Source organism: Lepisma saccharinum, chromosome 26, assembly GCF_977018435.1.
Source record: "Lepisma saccharinum chromosome 26, izLepSacc3.1, whole genome shotgun sequence".
Taxonomy (NCBI): domain Eukaryota; kingdom Metazoa; phylum Arthropoda; class Insecta; order Zygentoma; family Lepismatidae; genus Lepisma; species Lepisma saccharinum.
Window position 1 is genome coordinate 54,328,747 of NC_139254.1, and position 18,848 is coordinate 54,347,594.

Genomic DNA, 18,848 nt, shown 5'->3' on the forward strand with positions numbered 1-18,848 from the left:
CTATGTATTAAACATAATGAAATAGTCAGAAAAGGTGGAGACTTGTATTTCGGTATGCCATTCATGCAATTCCTGTCCGTCCTTCGAAGGATATCATGAACAAATCAAACAATTATAGATGTTTTCTGTGTACATGGGTATGTTTGTAAATACAATTATCCCTGTATGTGCGTATATTTGTTTATATATGAGTATTTACATGTGTATAGTTATAAATGTCTCAGTCTGTATATAGATATGTATCTTATTCTACCTCAGTGAATATCATTTTTGGATTTATGTTCTCTAGAATACTTGTGCTGGTTTTCTTTATGAAACTATTATTGTAGTTTTGCTCTCCTTCATCTTCTTTTGTTTTGTATTGTTGTAATTGTAATTTTTTAATTTTTTATAATATATATATATATATATATATATATATATATATATATATATATAAGCCTATTGTAATTGGAGCTCTGTTATAGGTGAAATAAGTAAATAAATAAAATAAAATGAGTTAACTTTATTTGCTGGTTATAAATACTATCACATCACAATTATATTAAAAGTAGCTACATGTCATTTAAAAAGTTCATGATTAAAAAATGTTTCCTAACAGTCTGATCCACGTCGTATGACTTTTCTATATCTCTTCTTAGTTCTTTGGCTTTTGCAGATACATTTTGGATAAAAAAATATACCTAGTGTTTTAGAAATAATTGAGGGGTTACAAAAATATATTGCAAGTAAAATACTGAACTTACGTTAATGAAACTAGTCGAGAACGAACGAGGAATGCAAACAGTTTTTTTTCAAACCTACAATGTTCATTGTGTGCACCACGGGTGACACATCGGCACGATAGTCTAGTTCTTGCAACACTCGTATCAACATAGGCCTGTCCATAGTGTCTATCGCTGCGATGATACGCTCCCTTAGGGCTGCGATATGACGCGGTACTGTGAGACGAATCCTCTGTCTTTCATGAAACCATACAAAAGTAAGTCAAACGGTGTAAGGTCCGGTTATCTTGGGAACCAAGACATTGTACAAAACACTGAGTGATGTGGGTGATTTGAGTGTCACAGGCAGGGATATGATGAACCCTTAGCATAACGAAACATACACGAACAAACTGTTTGCATTCCTCGATCGTTCTTAACTGGTTTCATTAACGTAAGTTTAATAGTTTACTTGCTTTAAATTTTTCTAGCCACTCAATTCTTTCTGAAACACCTGGTATTATTTAAATACAGGTTTTTCATACTATGTTTGTTTCCATCAGTAATCCAGATGTCCTGTTGCGTGAGTTAACTGGGTAGATGAGGCAGACCCTCTTGCGAGGAGATGGTGAACTCTTTCTTGAAATCCTGCAGGACGACAAACTCCTCGTCCATCCTCAAGTAGCTCTCCCCCTCTGAGGCGTAGGGAGGCCACTCTGGGACTCCAGCTACTGGGTTCTCTGGAGAAGTGGGATTCCTGGAAATGAAGATTGATGCTGATATATTTTAAAAGTATAACAGCGCTTGTTATTTAAGAGTTTGTTGAGCCTCCCAGATGTCATAGTTGTAACGTTCTCGCCTTGTATTCAATGGGTCCCGGTCACATAATGGTTCGGACCGCACTTTAAACTGTAGGTCCCGTCCAGATTAGCCTTTTCTGTGAATAAAATAGACTTTAAAAAGAAGAGAAAGATGGTGAATTCTTTCCTGAAATCCTCGCCCATCAGATATCTCCGGGTATCTCTGACACTCCAGTCACTTTGTTCACATGAGAATTGTGATTGCTGAAAAGCAGTGGCGATGACTAGGGTGGAGGCATGTTCCCCCTCCCCCCTCCAAACACACACAGGCTTTTCTTTCCCACACTGTGACCTCTTAATACTGTGACTGTCTTCTACATTCACGAATATTTACTTTATTTCTGTTGTTCACAAGTTTATAAAATTAACAGACAACCATTGAGATTAAGAACGCTGTATCAATATTGATATTTTCTTTTAAGTCGTTGATTTCGATATGTTTTTGTTATGTAAGAAGATTGATTTAAAATGTCTTGTGTCAGAAAGTTGCAAATGAGTTTGTATCGGAATCCTTAATATGAAATAAAACTTTAAGAAATTAAATTGCGCTCTTTTAATTCTTGCAACATAAATTATATCATATTATGGAAACCCAGTTGAACGTTGAGGACTTTAAATTTAATTTTTAAATTGCGTAATAGTCTGCTCATTCTTCGCGTACTGTACACCAAACGGCGAAATAAACAGTAGGCGAATTGTACACCACCATTTCCATTCTGTCTGAATTACACGATATGATGACAATGAATTGAAATAATGACTTCAATAAGCAAAGAACAATGCCTGCTTCGAACCATCATAGTTTCATTCCTTAAAACAACGCAGGATGTAGAATAAAAAAGTAATGAAAATAGCGGTGAACAATTTGCCTACCATTATCTTTGCCGTTGACAGTACGTACGAACTATGTATTCAATGTAATTTATAGTAGCAAGAAATTGGTGGTCAGTGAACGGGACTTTGGTTACACTGAGACTTATAGACTTATTTGTGTTCTTTTTTTATGAACTTCATATTTTCGTTCTGTTGTCGTGAATACAAATTAATGCAATGACAACGATGAATGTTCCTATTGTGCCATTAGCTACTGGCATTTCAAATTTTAATGCTCAATTTATTGGTCATGTTTAGTGAATTGAAGGAATCGAAATTAACAACTTTAAAAATATATCGACATTGCTACAGCGTTCTTAATCTCACTGGTTCCCTTTTCATTGTATAAACTTGTGTATAACAGAAATAAAGTAAATACTGTTATTTGTGAATCTAGAAGACTGCATACTAAGAAGAGTATACTGTCCTCCCCCACAATTTTAGTACCCAATCCCCACTACTGCTGCCCGACCCTGTGGCCGAGTGGTTAGCACATCGCGCTGCGACGCCAAGGGTCCCGGGTTCGAATCCCGGTCGGGCTTGGTTGTTTGTGAATGTCCATTCATCAATTTCATCATTTCATCACTCTTCCCCATCTTCGCAAATTAGCCAAGAGGCACAAAACGCGAAGTAAAATAAACTAAATCAATCAATCAATCAAACCCACTACTGCTGGAAAGGACTATTAATACCTCTGTAACAAGAAAATATATAGCATGCATACTGGGTTTGTCCAATAAGTATCTGGAGTGAAGTCATAAAAAGAAATTTATTGAAGATATATGTACAGTGTGTTAATATTCTTCAAAATATGACCCTCCTGCAACAATACTGCCAGCGCTTTTTTCACTTTTCATACGCCCCCTGGAAGTCGGCAACCGCAAGGCTGTTCAGGCACCCCGTCGAAGCCGCTTCCACCGCCTCAATCGTTCCGAAACGATGTCCATTCAGGCTCCTTTTGATCCGAGGAAACAAAAGATGTCGGGGGGAGCCATATCTGGACTGTAGGGTGCTTGCGGCAGCGTTGCCACATTGTGTTTGGCCAGTAACTCCCTCACAATTAGCGGCGTGTGACTGGGCTCTTTGTCGTGATGCAGCAGCCAGGAATCGGATGCAAATCATCGGTCACAATTGAATGCACAGTGGATTTCAGTAAATTTAACTCTTGTGCTATCAAACAAACACTTAACCGGCGATCACTGTTCAGAAGATCTCGCAGTTTGGCCACATTTTCAGCGTTTCGGATCGATATCGGACGTCCAGAGCGTTGTTCGTCTTCCCGGCCATCTTTGAATATTTTGTGCCACTCAAAACACGCGTTCTGGGCATGGCTTCGTCCTTGTAAGCTTCACGGATCATATCAAAAGTATCCGTAGCAGATTTGTTGATTTTAACGCAAAATTTGATGGCACAACGCTGCTCGATGGTTCGCTGCATCTTGACTCTTGACACGAGCACTAAACACATTTTCACTTCAGGCGCGACCTACACACTCCAAAGGTTCGGAGGCAACTGAGCTGGGTCTTCTAGCTCACGTGACATCCCGCAACACCGATCCCACCCACAGAGACCGCCCGGACAAAATCGATCCCGATACTTATTGGACAAACCCTGTATATACCTTTATCAAGAGTAGGCAAATGTACGTAATCATATTCCGAATTCATAATTGTACTTATTACTATAGGCTAGTGTTGCCCACGGTACGAGACGGGACAGGCTTTTAAAAATTCGAGACGAGACGAGATTGATCATGTGTCCCGAGACAAACGAATATTTTCGAGACGAGACAGCATTTCACAACATTTCCACGAGACGAGACAGGCCAAAGTCTCGTCTCGTGGGCAACACTACTATAGGTCTTTTCAGTTCTTACGGCGGGCGCTCTAGAAGCTGGCAAGGGAAGCGGGAAATTCACCGCAGCCAACCAGACAACAGCGCTGGCGCCAAGAGGTACGACATGGCGGAAATAAGTACTACGTGAACCTCGTTCTACAGGCTGTTGCGTTTCTTATCCCGCTGGATTGGTCCCTTCCCTGCTCCTCACTTCCATTGCCAGCTTCTAGAGCGCCCGCCGTAAGAACTGAAAAGACCTATAAATAACTAGAAATAATAGTTAGTTGTACTTGCAGGACCCGCAGGTAAGTTCATAAAACTAAATGGATTGATTTGTTTTTTTTCTGCCACTTTGGCTAATGGCGAAGATGAGGATGAGTGGTGATACGATGAAATTAATGAAGAGCCACCCACAAAGAACACTCATGGCCTGGCAGGGATTCGAACCTGGAAAACTAAATCAAATGACACTTTATGTTCAACGAATAGTGGCATCAAGTAAAGTTTATTTTTCTGAAGAGTAGAAACTTTATTAATGAATTCCTGTAACGTGGCATATTGCTGTAATTTCAGATTATCAGAAATTTTCTACCCTCGTGACATTTGACACTATGCTATCTTCGAAAGGTGCGGGTTCATATTGCTCCAGTACATTACTATTTCAATGTATTTGACCGTCCATTGTATTCTATTTACATTCATTTCTCGTCCTAGAATGATCGACAAACGGTATTGATTAACCGAAATACAATCAAACTAAATGTATAAATAAGTTCTCTATTTTTACCAAATTATGAATATATTTTATAATGTATGACATAATATCCTGAGTAATTTCTAAACAATACAGGGTGTCCAGAAAATAACTAACTATTTTCGTGTTTCAGCAAACTTTGGACTTTCATTCTTTTCTCTTGTATTGCAGGGTGATTACCAGGCACCATGTTGACCATTGATAGTCGTCTTGCCGTTATAACATGGCGTAGGCCTATACAGGCTGTTCCATACAATATGCTGCGACGACGGTTTCAGCGGAAATTTTGGAAGACTGGACCTACAAATAAATCCATATGGAGACTGTTGAATAAGTTCCATGTTCACTTACATGAAATGTCGCTTCGTCGCTAAATATCACTTGTGAAGCTATACGCGAGTCAGTTGAGCGGAGTACTAAAACTGTACGTTTCCTTGCGCGTCAATTGGGCAATCCCAAATTAACAGTATCCATAGTGCTAAAATTCACCTTGAAGTAGCGTGTATATCATTTGCAGATGTTACACCAAATGCATGCAGAGGACTTTCCGGACCGTATGACAATGTGCATCGATTTGTTGGACTCTGTGAAGACATAATTTAATGAGCAAAGTCCTATTCAGCGACGAAGCGACATTTCATGTAAGTGAACATGGAACTTATTCAAGCCTCCATATGGATTTATTTGTAGGTCCAGTCTTCCGAAATTTCCGCTGACACCGTCGTCGCAGCTCATTGTATGGAACACCCTGTATACGCCATGTTACAACGACAACACTTTCAGCAATGGTCAACATTGTGCCTGGTAATCACCTGCAAAACATGAAAAAAGAACGAAACTCCCAAGTTGGCTGAAACACGAAAATGGTTACTTATTTTCTGGACACCCTGTATATTCCTAACAACTTACCCGTATATTACGAAGTTTGTGAAGAGTTTGATTAGTTTGATTGAGAATTCCTCCCCTTTCTCGTCCAGTTCCACTCCTTCCATTGGAGTAAAGTAAATCCCTTCAGCTCCGTGAGAAACGCCTGAAAATACAGTGTAAATATTCTGATAAAAATGCGTAGGGTAAGCTTTCCTAGTTACAAAATATTCTTCCTTTTCAGAATTATCTTATTGTTAAAAACACATTTCAATCAGTTTCTAAAAAATTAGAATCAATATTAAAAAAATTAAAAATGATTTTAAACAGGGAATAAAAAGTAGATTTAATTCGCATAAAGATATGAGGGTGGAAATGTGAATTTAAGAAACATTCTCCTCTTCAAAAATTATTTTGTATTTTTATTCTCATAAAGCTTTATAACGTGAGTAACTCTTTCTCCTATTTGGTATGTATGTGATAGGTCTAGAAATTAATAGAAAAAAGGGGAGAAACAAAGTAGAATGAAGAGGAAAAGCAATAGAAACATGTGAAGTATAGAGAAAAGGGAAGAAACAAAGTAGAATGAAGGGGGAAATCAATAGAAACATGTGAATTATAGAGAAAAGGGAAGAAACAAAGTAGAATGAAGGGGGAAATCAGTAGAAAGATGTGAATTATAGAGAAAAGGGGAGAAACAAAGTAGAATGAAGGGGAAAAAGCAATAGAAAGATGTGAATTATGGAGAAAAGGGGAGAAACAAAGTAGAATGAAGGGGAAAAAGCAATAGGAACATGTGAATTAAAGAGAAAAAGGGAGAAACAAATTAAAATGAAAGGGGAAAAGCAAAAGAAACACGTGAATTATAAAAAAATGTGTAATGCATAGAGAGAGGAAGAAATGTGTGCGTGAGAGACACGAGAGAAATAGATGTTAACTATGAATCAGGAAGAAAATTGACGAAAAAGCGTAGAGGAAGTGGCAAATTTAAGTATATAATCTAGAATGCAAGACAGGATGATAGAGGGTAATTTAAGAAGTGAGGAAAGAAACGGAGAGAGAAATATGTATGTGTGAGCAATTGATCATGAAAATGAGAGTAGTAGTCATAGAGACAGAGTGGAGGAGAAAAATTCGTAATGTATGAGGCAAGGGTAATAGGAAGAGAAGAGAAGTAATCTGATTGGGAAAGATCAAAACAGAGAGAGAGAGAGAGAGAGAGAGAGAGAGAGAGAGAGAGATGTAAACCCGAATATAAGATAGAATTTGAGAAAGCCACTGAGAAAATTGAAAAAATACAAGAAATAGGGGAGGAAGAAGAAATGGAAAAAGGGAATTGGGGAAGAGAGAAGTAAATAATGGCCAGTAGAAACATATAAAGTAATATTACTAAATATATTATGTTGAGGGAGGTAATGGCAGAGTAGAAAAATATACGAAATCTTCAAGCCTAAAATTAATAATATTTAAATGTATTTTTTCCATATTTATGTATGATAGTATCTTAACCTCCTCCACACCAACCTTTTAGTTTATTACAAAGAACACTCTATTGCTACTTAATCTTTCCCTTAACTATTTCCTATTAAAAAAAGCTGATAGGTTTTGTTTCAAGTAGAAGAAGTAGAAACTAAACGTCACATATGAGCAATCCCCAAAGGAAATTGTAGGTAACAGTTTCATAGATCGGAGACACATTAAAATCGCATATATTGTGTTTTTCATGGTTCGTACTTACCAATTGTGGATTGCGGAACATAGTTCAAGGTGTCATTATGCTTTTTACACGAAAAGAAACGCAATTTTTCACATTTTGAGTGCTTTTTTTTATTCCTTTCTTCGCTTCCGGAAGAGACAATATGGCGGGCATATCTTGACTCAAGTTCTGGGTATGCACTGTTTCAACCTTCTTCACCGAAAAATAACTACTATCGTGTTCGTCACTTGTGGAAATTATACATTATGCACGGGGAGCTGACGGATAGCCCCACGAACCATACACGGATAGCCCCACAAACCATTCACGGATTGCCCCACGAACCATTATGCACGGTAGCTGACCGATAGCCCCACGAACCATTCACGGATAGCCCCACGAACCATTTCCGATAAGGTTAGGTTAGGTTTGGTTACGTTAGGCAAGCATAGTAAAAAAAAAAAAAAGAGGGGTTGAAGCACTGACAGGGACTTACGTCATCAAACGTACGCAGCATCCGGTTGTCGTAGGGCAAGCAAATGAAAGCAATGGCACTTGTGCGTCGGTGAGATATTTCTCTTGAAAAACACATGATTTCTCGGTCAAATATATTCCACGATGAAAGAAAATACCTCGACGAACGTTGTAAACCTTTTCCGTAAGCAGTTTCCGTAAGTAGTTTCTTGAGTAAAATTGAAGAAATGTGTCTCCGATGTATGAAACTGTTACCGAAATGGTATCCAAATTAAATATTTCAAGCATACATACAAAACTCGGAGTTGTATATTTACCTGCTATGTTGTACTTGTTTGGAACTGCATATTGTGACTGATAAAAGTTGAAGGCATACCAGAAACTGGTCTCATATCTTGAGTTGATCTGCATTGCTCTATAAGTCTTCCCTTTCATGTACAAGACGGTTAACAGCTGTAAAAATATAAGAATGTCTCCATGTGTTTGCGAATTAGTAATTACCAAAAAATGCGAAAATAAGTTATTTCTCCTTCATTGTAACTACCAAACGTATTACAAAACTCATAAACACTACGTTTTTATTAAGTTAAAATAGATGATTTCATACAATTATATATTGTACAAATATAAGCACACACTTTTAATAAATATATCAGATAAACCGAACAATTTTGCCCATGTAATTTTTCCACGTCCAGTGGTCTAAACAAATGCATGTAACTTTTAATATCAAAATATCTTTTAAAACGTTCAATGCATAAAGTAAAGTACCCACATAAGATACATTTCTTGTTAACTGCCTATGAATGAGGATCAAAGTAGATGATATATTTTAAATCTGAATGTGCAGAATACAAACAACATCTTGTTTACTTTTAGAATTTTAAATTGTGAAACAATTATTATTATTATTTAAAATTGTTAAAGAAAAACGCTAATCGCGGAAGATTAGCGATGATAGGATGAAATTGATTAAAGGCCACTCCTCACAAATAACACCTAGGCCAGGATTCGAGCCCGGGACTCCTGGCGTCGGGCACAAATGAAAATCAGGCTGCAATACGTGCTTCACATTGTGCCACTGCGAATTTCACATATTCGAGATTTTTTACTTGCTTACCTTGCCTGTAATTATCGTCACCAAATCTTAATTTACTCAGTACTGTGTGGTATTGCGATGTCATACCGTATTCGGCGAAAAGCGTGTGGCATTTTCGGCTACCAATGAGGCTCGTACAGGATCAACGAAGTTTGAATAAGTTGTGTTTTATACAGCGTATATTGATACACTTGTATCTTGAATTGTATCTTCTACAAATATGCTGTATAAAGAAACAAACTGCCGGAGTACTATTTGAGGTCAGTGTACCAGTGTATAGTCTGAACGGTGCATCTTACATTGAAACTTTAAGCTCTTTACATCAAAACTCTAAGCACTTTACATCGAAACTCACCTATTTCCAACAACTTTTCCCTCTTTCCGTGTTTCGCCATGTACACTAATTATGGAGTTCCCTATGGGACCAGAGTTTTGAATCACCCTGTATTTATAATAACTGCGAATGTCATCAGCTTCGTGTACGTTAATTCAAACAATATTGTACTTCATTTCTGTTAGACTTTTACTTTTGAATTATAGGAATTTGTTTATCAAAATATGTTATTTATTTATTTATTTAATATTATCCTGCGCACAACAGGCATCTGCCCTTTTACAGGGCACAGTAAATGTCTTACATTTTGGGATTTATACAAATAAAAAAATATTTATACACATTTTCAGATATAAAAAGAAAATACATATAGAGTTTACATATATCATCCTTATAGTACATTACCGTGGAAAAAATGAATAAAATCTTACATTCATGTTACGTATATACACATAAGGAAAGTAAAGAGAAAACAAAAAAATAAAATTAAGTAAGAATGTTGTCCATTAAATAGCGTTTATACTCAGAAAATTTAGCAAATATGTCCAAGTGTACGCCCCTCTTAACCATTTATTATGCAAGCTACACTTTCTTCGCGGGGGAGCCTACATTCCCTAACCTACCCAACCCTACACTAACCTAACCTAAATCTAACATTACTCCAGCTTCCATTGACGTACCATTTTGATATTTTGTACAGCTATTAAGTATGTATGATATTTAATTTTCCTGAAAAAAATAAAGACCCGTTTTTGAGAAAATTACTTCCAAAATTTTCTTTGCACCACCTTCAATTGTTTTTTACCCTGACATAGGAACTTTCGAGTTGCCCAAGATCGACGAAATATTTCAATTTCAAGTTAACAATATATTGAAAAAAATCGCATATTTTGCACCCCTGTAATTTCGGAAATACAAAAAATATGGATCTATAACTTTGTATATTTTCCTACCTCAGATGACCCTTCCACAAATTTCAAATTAATAAAAAAAAACGTAAAGTTGGGAACCTTTTAGATATGGCATGGAATAATCCCCTACTGAGAGCTATCTGGAGCTCATTTGATACAACGGATTTCGCTTAAACTTGGTATAGATGGAGACCATGGGAAAGCAAGTGTTTGTGAAGAAAATAGTTCAATTTTTTGCCAACAGCTGCAAAATGTGGCGCTGAAGTAACAACAAGCAGAATTTTGAATTTATGTCGGGACAGCAGTGTTCAATTTGGGCCCTGTCAACGTGAATGATCCCTTGGAAGCAGTGGCAGCAATTGGGTTCCAAAACCGGAAGGGGGCAAGGTGCCAAAACTGGGGGGACAAAGTCAGTATATGTTCTTTTGTAGATAAGGTTTAGCATAGTGCAAAAGTGGCAAAATGTGGGGAGTAACTGCCCCCTCGCCCCCTAATCGCCGCCACTGTTTGGAAGCGTAAGACAGTGATAAAATTGATGAACTGTCGCACGAAAGATTTCTCATGAAGTTGTTCATTTGCGTTGGATTTCAGCGCCACATTTCAACCTGGTGGTAAAAATGTGAACTACTTTTTTCGTCAGCATTCGTTTCCCCATTGTCTCCATAGCCTTTATAACAAGTTTCAGCGACATCCGTTGCTTCAAACGGGCTCCTAAGGGCTCTGAGTAGGGGAACTTTAATTGTCGCCACCTGGTAAAATACTACTAAACTAAACTCCATGACCAACAACCTTCTAAAGGCCAGACCCTGCAAATGCGCCGTTCTCATTTGATTCGATTTGATTTGCTTTATTTTACTTCGGTTTGTGCCACTTTTGGCTAATTTGCGAAGATAAGGATGAGCAATGATATGATATGATTAAATTGATGAATGGACACTCACGAACATCCACGCCCAGTCCGGGATTCGAACCCGACCCCCTGACGCCATAGCGCCACTGGGGAGGGGGTGTCTGAGCAGCGTTTTCATTGTGTGACGCATGTTCAGCGCATCGAGTCCCATAGAAACTGTTGTCTGGCTTTCGAGATCGGAACCCGCTACTTCTTCTTTCAAGTAACTCCTCACGACGCTGAGTCAACGTCAAAATTTTGGGATTCAACCTGGGACTGGTCGAAACGAATGCGAGAGCGCTAACCATTTAGCTACGCTGTTATAATGGCTACTGAATATATGGATCCATCTGTCAGTCTGTCAATTGGAGTCAAAGAATTGTCAACATTCGGTATTATGCGAGGGATGATCGGAAGAAAATAACACAAAGCCTGTAAATTGCAGTAGGTATTTATTAGACGAATACAAACGGATTCACGTGAAAGGATACTTCATACACTACTTCTCAACATAGTCCCTCCCCGGTCCAGGCATTTATCTCAGCGCTTCACGAGATTCATGATGCCTGTCTTGTGGAACTCTGGGTCCTGTAGTCGGAGCCAAGCCCTTACTTCGCGATGCGAAAAAAAAACCCGGATTTCTCACAACAGAAGTAGTTCTGCTTCGTGACAACGCGACTCCACACACGGCTCAGAATACACGTGACGTCCTGGCGTGTTTGTGTAGCATGTGCTCCAACATCCACCACACAACCCGGACCTTGCTTCGAGGGATTACAATCTCTTTGCTTCTTTGAAGTAAGGCTTGAGCTCCTACAACAGGACCCCTAGTTCCACAAGACAGGCTTCATGAACCTCGTGAAGCGCTGTGATAAATTCCTGAACCGGGGAGGAGAATGTTGAGAAGTAGTGTAAGAAGTATCCTTTCAAGTGAGTCCGTTTGTATTCGTCTAATAGGCTAAATACCTACTGGAATTTACAGGCTTTGTATTTTTTGATCATCCCTCGTATATTGTTACCGTAACAATATATATAATTTTATGCTGTGGATGCTACAAATCTAAAAGTTTTACATTGAAAACAGATTCATGTGCTAATTAATTATGATATAAAATTTCCTCATTAACGGAGCGTATAAAAGTTATAACCAATAAACTTGGAACATACCAATGTGATTAATGCATATGGTTCGTTTTGAGGTTTGAGGGATTGAATGATTTATTTATTCCATCAACTAAATCATACAATAGGTACAATGACATGGGACAGGTAAAAATTCATAATTGAAAATAATTTTGAACACATTGCTATACACTCTTACATTAATTTTTTTACATAGCGGAAGCATATCAAATTCCAAATATTACATTTAGTGAATGTGTAAATTAATATTATCTTAAATATCTGTTTGTTTGTTTTGATGTGTTAAAAGTTGTTTTTATCTTATGACAACAATGAAGAAAGTAACAAATACAAAGTAATTGTCGATAGAAAATAAATCACACTATATAATTACGGCCCGTTTCACCTTATTGCGTTTATAACATCCCCCAATACAATTCCGCGTGATTTATGTGACACGAACTTCCTAAGGCGAAACGGGACATCCCATTTCGCCTTATCCTGTTCCGCCTTACACACAAGAAATTTCCCACCAGGAAATATTATCGACACGAAGGGTCATAATTATTAATGTATTATGAACCTAACCTAACCTAACCTAACCGACAGGACAATGGGAGCCAAGGTAGGCAACATCACAAGCTCTGCGCTCCCATTATGAATTACCCTTCAAGTCGATAAGATTCCCAGGTGAGAATTTGTTTGTGTATAAGACGAAACAGGATAAAGCGAAATGGGATGTCCCGTTTCGGCTTAGAAAGTTCGTGTCACATAAATCATTTGAAAATTTATTGGGGGAGTTGAAAACGCAATAAGGCGAAATGGCATAAGGCGAAACGGGAGGACACGAACTATATAAGCACAAGTTCCAATTCTAAATAAGCATTTTAAACAAAATTTGACTCATGCATAGATTAGACGAAATGGCTAATCATATTTTTATTTCTTATTAAATTCATGGTTCAATAAGTTGTCAGTTTTGTAAAATAAATTATCCATTAACATGTGATTCACTGTTTTTCTAAAACTGATGGTCATTTTTTTTTACTGGTAACTTATTGCTTAGTAAATGTATTTCATAGTAAATGTATACATATTAATTAGTATATTTTTGTTACGTCTATGAAAGGTAATATCTACTTTCCAACTAACATTTATGTGTGCTATACTTACATCAACAATACCTGGAATAAGCTCTTGGAAGTTTTCCATGCTTGCATTGCCAAAATACATCTCTTGGATGGCATCGACCAGAACATGGCCTGGATCTGGAATACCTATGTAAGTAGAAATTTGTTACTGCAAATTTTGTTTTGTATTTTATTACAATAAATATTCACTGGTGAGATGCATCAGCATCAGCAATGTTATAACACATTTAATGATGACTTAAAAACGCATTATTGTTAGTAGTAAACATTTGTATCACATTTTATGTTCATTTCATATCAACTTTCACGAGTAGGTTATGTACGTAACCCTTTGTTGGAATTAAAAACAGATTTGGCATGGAATCAGAAATGATAATTCAATCTTGTCACTTTTCTCTTTTTATAGACTACAAGAGGACACATATCGCTTAATATTAAATTAATGTATTAATATTAAATTAATTACATTAATATCGCAAATTAGGCTTTTTGCTTTGGGCCGGGGGGGGGGAGTGCCCACTCAGTGGCATATTTGTGATTTCATTTTTGGGAGGTAGTTATTTTATGGGTATGCAAAATGTATATATATGTTACCAATCAGTAAACTCATTGCCTTCCCGTTCTAAGTACCTAGAATATTAGTTCTAACCTAGGTCATTACATGCAATTTAGTTGGTTGGTTGGTTGGTAGATTTGGTGTTTTAAGTCCACTTTATGCACATTAAGGGCAATCGGGACTGGAACTACAGTTTAAAGTGGGATTCGAATCACTACGTGCCTCCACCGGGTATTGACCCCAGGACCCCTCTACACGCAATTTAGAAACAGTGTATTTACATTCTAAGAAAACTCAAACTCGCACATAAAAATAACTTTTCGAACTAGTAGCTAACACGGAAAAGTCGATCAAATTTCTAAAGTCCAAGTTCAACCTTAACGTAACTACAAGTTTCTTGTGAACACTTTAATGCATGTAAAATGTCAGCACTAAGCTACAGCGCCTAGAATAACGTAGTGTGGAAAACGGCATGCTTCTGCGCTCTCTGGCTGGTTCCACTCGAAAATGATCCGCTAGAGGCGCTGGTGTTGACACCGGTGCTTGGTGTTCGACTGCTTATAATGGAAGTGAATGGAGTTTTCGCTGCAACGTCTGATTCTTTTACATGAAGCATTTCTATGAATGTGATAATTGCTATGATATTTGGTACAGTGGTCGCGAAGATATTAACGAACATTCTAGACAGTCGACCACGTCCTGTTATCGTCATACTTTCGTTAATAATACGGGAGAAAAAATACACGTGGAATGTTCTTGGCAACTAAATTTTTGTGTATGAATTAGGTTCATTATTATTATCATCATCATCATCATTTCTTTTAAAGATATACACACTGAAGCATTTGTATTTTTGATATTTACTGTCTCTTTTCTTCCGCTTTAAACTAATCACGGCGATGATGACAATGATGATTGCATGAAACGACAAGGGGAACCCCACAAAACTTTCTTAGTGCCATCGACATGAGTGTAAGGCAACTTTCAAACCAATGGGACAAGCGACACGGGATGTTCACACTGTCACACTAGTGACACACACTTCCAGACTGTAAAATAGCATTCATTGCACATGAGGGTCCAAACAGCAAACGACACGTTCATATGGCGTATTCGCGTGCTACTTGTTACTTCGGTCGGAAACCTCCTTAAAGGAAGGGTGCTGAGACCGAAGCGACGCGCTACAGGGGGAGTTCCCAACTAAGTGACAAGCGACATGGTGCCTTCAGTCTATTATCAAGCGTTGCTTGCGAACAACAGATAGGCGACACGATAAACCGCACATTACAACAACAGGTCTAGTCGACACGATAAGCCACACGTGTCGTTTTGTCGCTTTGTCGCTTCTGCGTCGCTCAAACTGGGCCATTTCCTCAATAGCTTGCAACATGTTGCCGTGGTTTGTTGTTCGCGCATACGCGATGCAATGAGTGTCTTGCTTTAGTGAGATTGCGCACCAAAGCGACAAGCGGCACGCGACACTTATCGCTTGAGGATTTCACCAACCGAACGCTGACCTGTGCTTCCTGTCATGCCGCTACGATGTGAAATGTTGCTCTTGATTGGCTCCTTTCCAAGCAACATGTGTCACTTCGGTATGAAAGTTGCCTTGGACCGAATGACCCGTGTCGCTTTGGTGTGAAATCCTCGTATCGTTTGTCGCGTGTCGCTTTGGTGTAAAATCTCCTTGAGGAAACGGTGCAGTCAGAGCTTTTGTCCCTACGATTTGAAAGGCTGCATTGATTTCCGACTGCTCGCTTTCAAGCGACATTTGTGGTTTATCGCCTCGGTATGAAATAACTCTCAGGATACTATTTATATTCTAATAACATAGAAAAATAAACTCTAATACACAGTCCAAGACCTGACGTCCGGAATCACATTGCGATGTTTCTTCTTGTGTTACGCATGCTATTTATTTATTAATTTTATTTTACTTTTCTTTCCAAATTAATGCCATTTCGTGACTTCAAATCACTCCACAAATATATATGTTTCCATCAATTCACTTACCGCCTTTCTAGAGAAACAAATCTTCACAATATATTCCAAAAACTAACTAAGCCGCATTACTTTCATAACAAAATTAGCCCCTGGGTCGATCGCACTGCCATCTACTTGTCATCGTCTCGGGGAACCAGTTTCTTGGGTCGTTTTCCACACTACGTTATTCAAGGCGCTGTAACTATGCCATGGAAACAGTCTGCTGTTGGCTCGGTGAGGTTGGTCAGTTGCAGAATGGTGTCCTTTAATGAGCAATTCTACATACTTTCGGCTAGAAATCTTTCATGGCTGAACCATTAATGCACACGAATGATTTTTCAATTGTGTTTGTTACATAGTAAAGAAATGGTATAATACATGCTTTCAATTCCATATTCTTTAAGGGGGATAAAAACATCCCTGGCAGGGGAAAAATATAATTTATTTTGCCAAGGTTTGGTTTTTGGTTTGAGTTGGTGTTTTAAGTCCACTTTATGCACAGTAAGGCTAATCGGGACTGGACCTACAGTTTAAAGTGGGATCCGAACCACTTGTGCCTCCACCGGGTATCGAACCCGGGACCCCTTGATTACAAGGCAATGACGCTACCACTGCGCCATGGGGGAGGCCCTATTTTGCCAAGGATATTACTGTGTAATAAAGTGATCTATTACAACAATATAATACAACTAATGTGCAACGAAAGAATAATTTTACACAAATATTTGCACGAAATAGATAGCAAGATTAATCATATCTCAAAATAATTGAGATGACACCGATAATGTAGAAATAAATGTTCTAAATCAGCTTATCATTATCCATAAAATTCGCATATTACTACGTTTCTTGTATTTTGATTCTGTAATTAAATTAAAGAAATTGAATCCAAGGACTTAAAGTGGACGGATTGAACTATAGGAATAGGAGATCATCCAATAGATGTTTTATTTGTAGTGTTAAACTGAAATACATGGAAATTAAAAACACGTACAGGATATAACCAATGAGTCCAATGGCGGTGATTAAGGGGGGTTGCCCCCCCATTTTATGCCTCCGCACAATGGCATCTTATTACTAAATTTGGCTACCAAGCTAAAGTAAACTGCCCTTGCCCCCCAGTTTTGGCACCCAATTGCCGCCAATGCACGAGTCTATGCATTTTCATATAAATCGGACATAGGAGGGGCCAGGGCGGTTTGAATTCTGTCAGAGCCCACTTCCGCACTCTCAGTTTTCATCTCAATAGTAGAGAGAAAGATCTAAATATGGGCCCCCTTTTTATTTTGTCATTTTCGGAGAAAAAATATTAAAATATCAAGCACCTGCTTTTAAAATGCATTTCTATGAAATACATATTTAAATATAATAGCATGCTAAAGTATAGAAGGTCTCATTTTTTTTTAAAAAAAAAAGTAATTTCCAAAAAATGGTAAAATGATGTAAATCAAATTTGTGGTCTAAATATGGGCTACTAGTGGAAATACCACAAAAAGCAATTAAAATTTAAAAGAAACAGTCATTTATCGCTAAAACATTATAAAATTCATATTTTTGAAAATGAAAATGAATGAGAAAAATCGAAATTAAGAAAAACATCCAAATATTTATTGAAAATGTGATCTCAACATATACCTCATGTCATAGCCCATATTTAGACCATCACGCTATTTTTCTTCTTCAATTTATTTTCTCTCTCTGTGGTACATATTTCACAAACAAATCATGGCATTATAAAAGCCCACATTTGTTTTATGTACCGCTAATATCATAACCTATACAAAGCAGATGAGAATTCAGAAAACGCTGAGTTAAAACATCCCTGCAAAAAGTTTTCGGAGGTCGCAATTCAATAACAGAGTCCAAAGCCGAAACTAACCACCACTTTCTCTTGCAAATTGGCTCCGCAACCTTTGTCCTTGACAGATAACCAGTTCCCATAGCCTCTGCCAGGCTGCAGCACCCGAGAGCGCTGATAACTCCAAAACCCATATTTAAACCTTAACCCATATTTCGACCTTCTCCTCTAATAACAAAAATAATAAATGAATATACATGAGAGGAAGTTGAAATTGTAATTCAGTCGCAATTGATGTAAGGATGTACGTGAAACTGGCAACAGCGCACGGAGTGACAACCGGCCGTTTCCACGGCTCAACGGACATCGCTGTGTGCGGTGTTGCCACGTTTCACATACATCCTTACTCCGTTGAATAAAAATCTGTATAAAATCTGTTTTGCAATGTGAATCGACAATGATAATGGATTTTAAAAACAGATGCAAAGAGCTTCAAAACAACACCGATATTGTATTTGTAGAACCAACCAGTACTAAGAAAAAGTTGTTTAGCAATATTGATATGAACGTTTTTTTGACAAATTTAAAAAATATGAAAATTATGAATTTCTACCTGCACCGTACTAAAATTTCATCAGGATCGAAGTACCCGTTTTTTATTTATAGAATTTGAAAGAGAGCGACCGTTTGCAAAACTAAAACAAACGGCACTTTTTCTTCTCACGACGATAAAAAATTGAAGGCCTACTCGAAAAACAAAATGGTTAGCATAGATTAACGCAGAATCGAATGAGCTAAATTTTGATGTAACTCGTTTTTATGTAGGTCTACTGATTAATTTTTAATTGGAGTCCAAACTCGAGTATCTGTAAATTTTAATCCGACAGTATGTAAAGTATAGCCATATTTGGTTTGTTGTGTTTTGCAGACCATGTTGGGCAGTT

General features: G+C 37.7%; 1 protein-coding gene across 1 annotated transcript in view; it reads right to left on the reverse strand.

Annotated features, from left to right (window-relative positions):
* Positions 1 to 490: 490 nt before the first annotated feature.
* The window catches only part of LOC145979322 (juvenile hormone esterase-like), a 68,809-nt gene continuing 50,451 nt past the window's right edge, over positions 491 to 18,848 (reverse strand). The window contains exons 8-11 of the mRNA XM_083112171.1: positions 13,590 to 13,693; positions 8,379 to 8,514; positions 5,937 to 6,057; positions 491 to 1,461 (exon numbers count right to left, since the gene is read on the reverse strand). Of these exons, the coding sequence (XP_082968297.1) occupies positions 1,293 to 1,461; positions 5,937 to 6,057; positions 8,379 to 8,514; positions 13,590 to 13,693 (530 nt within the window). The 3' untranslated portion in view covers positions 491 to 1,292. The remainder of the gene's footprint in view (positions 1,462 to 5,936; positions 6,058 to 8,378; positions 8,515 to 13,589; positions 13,694 to 18,848) is intronic.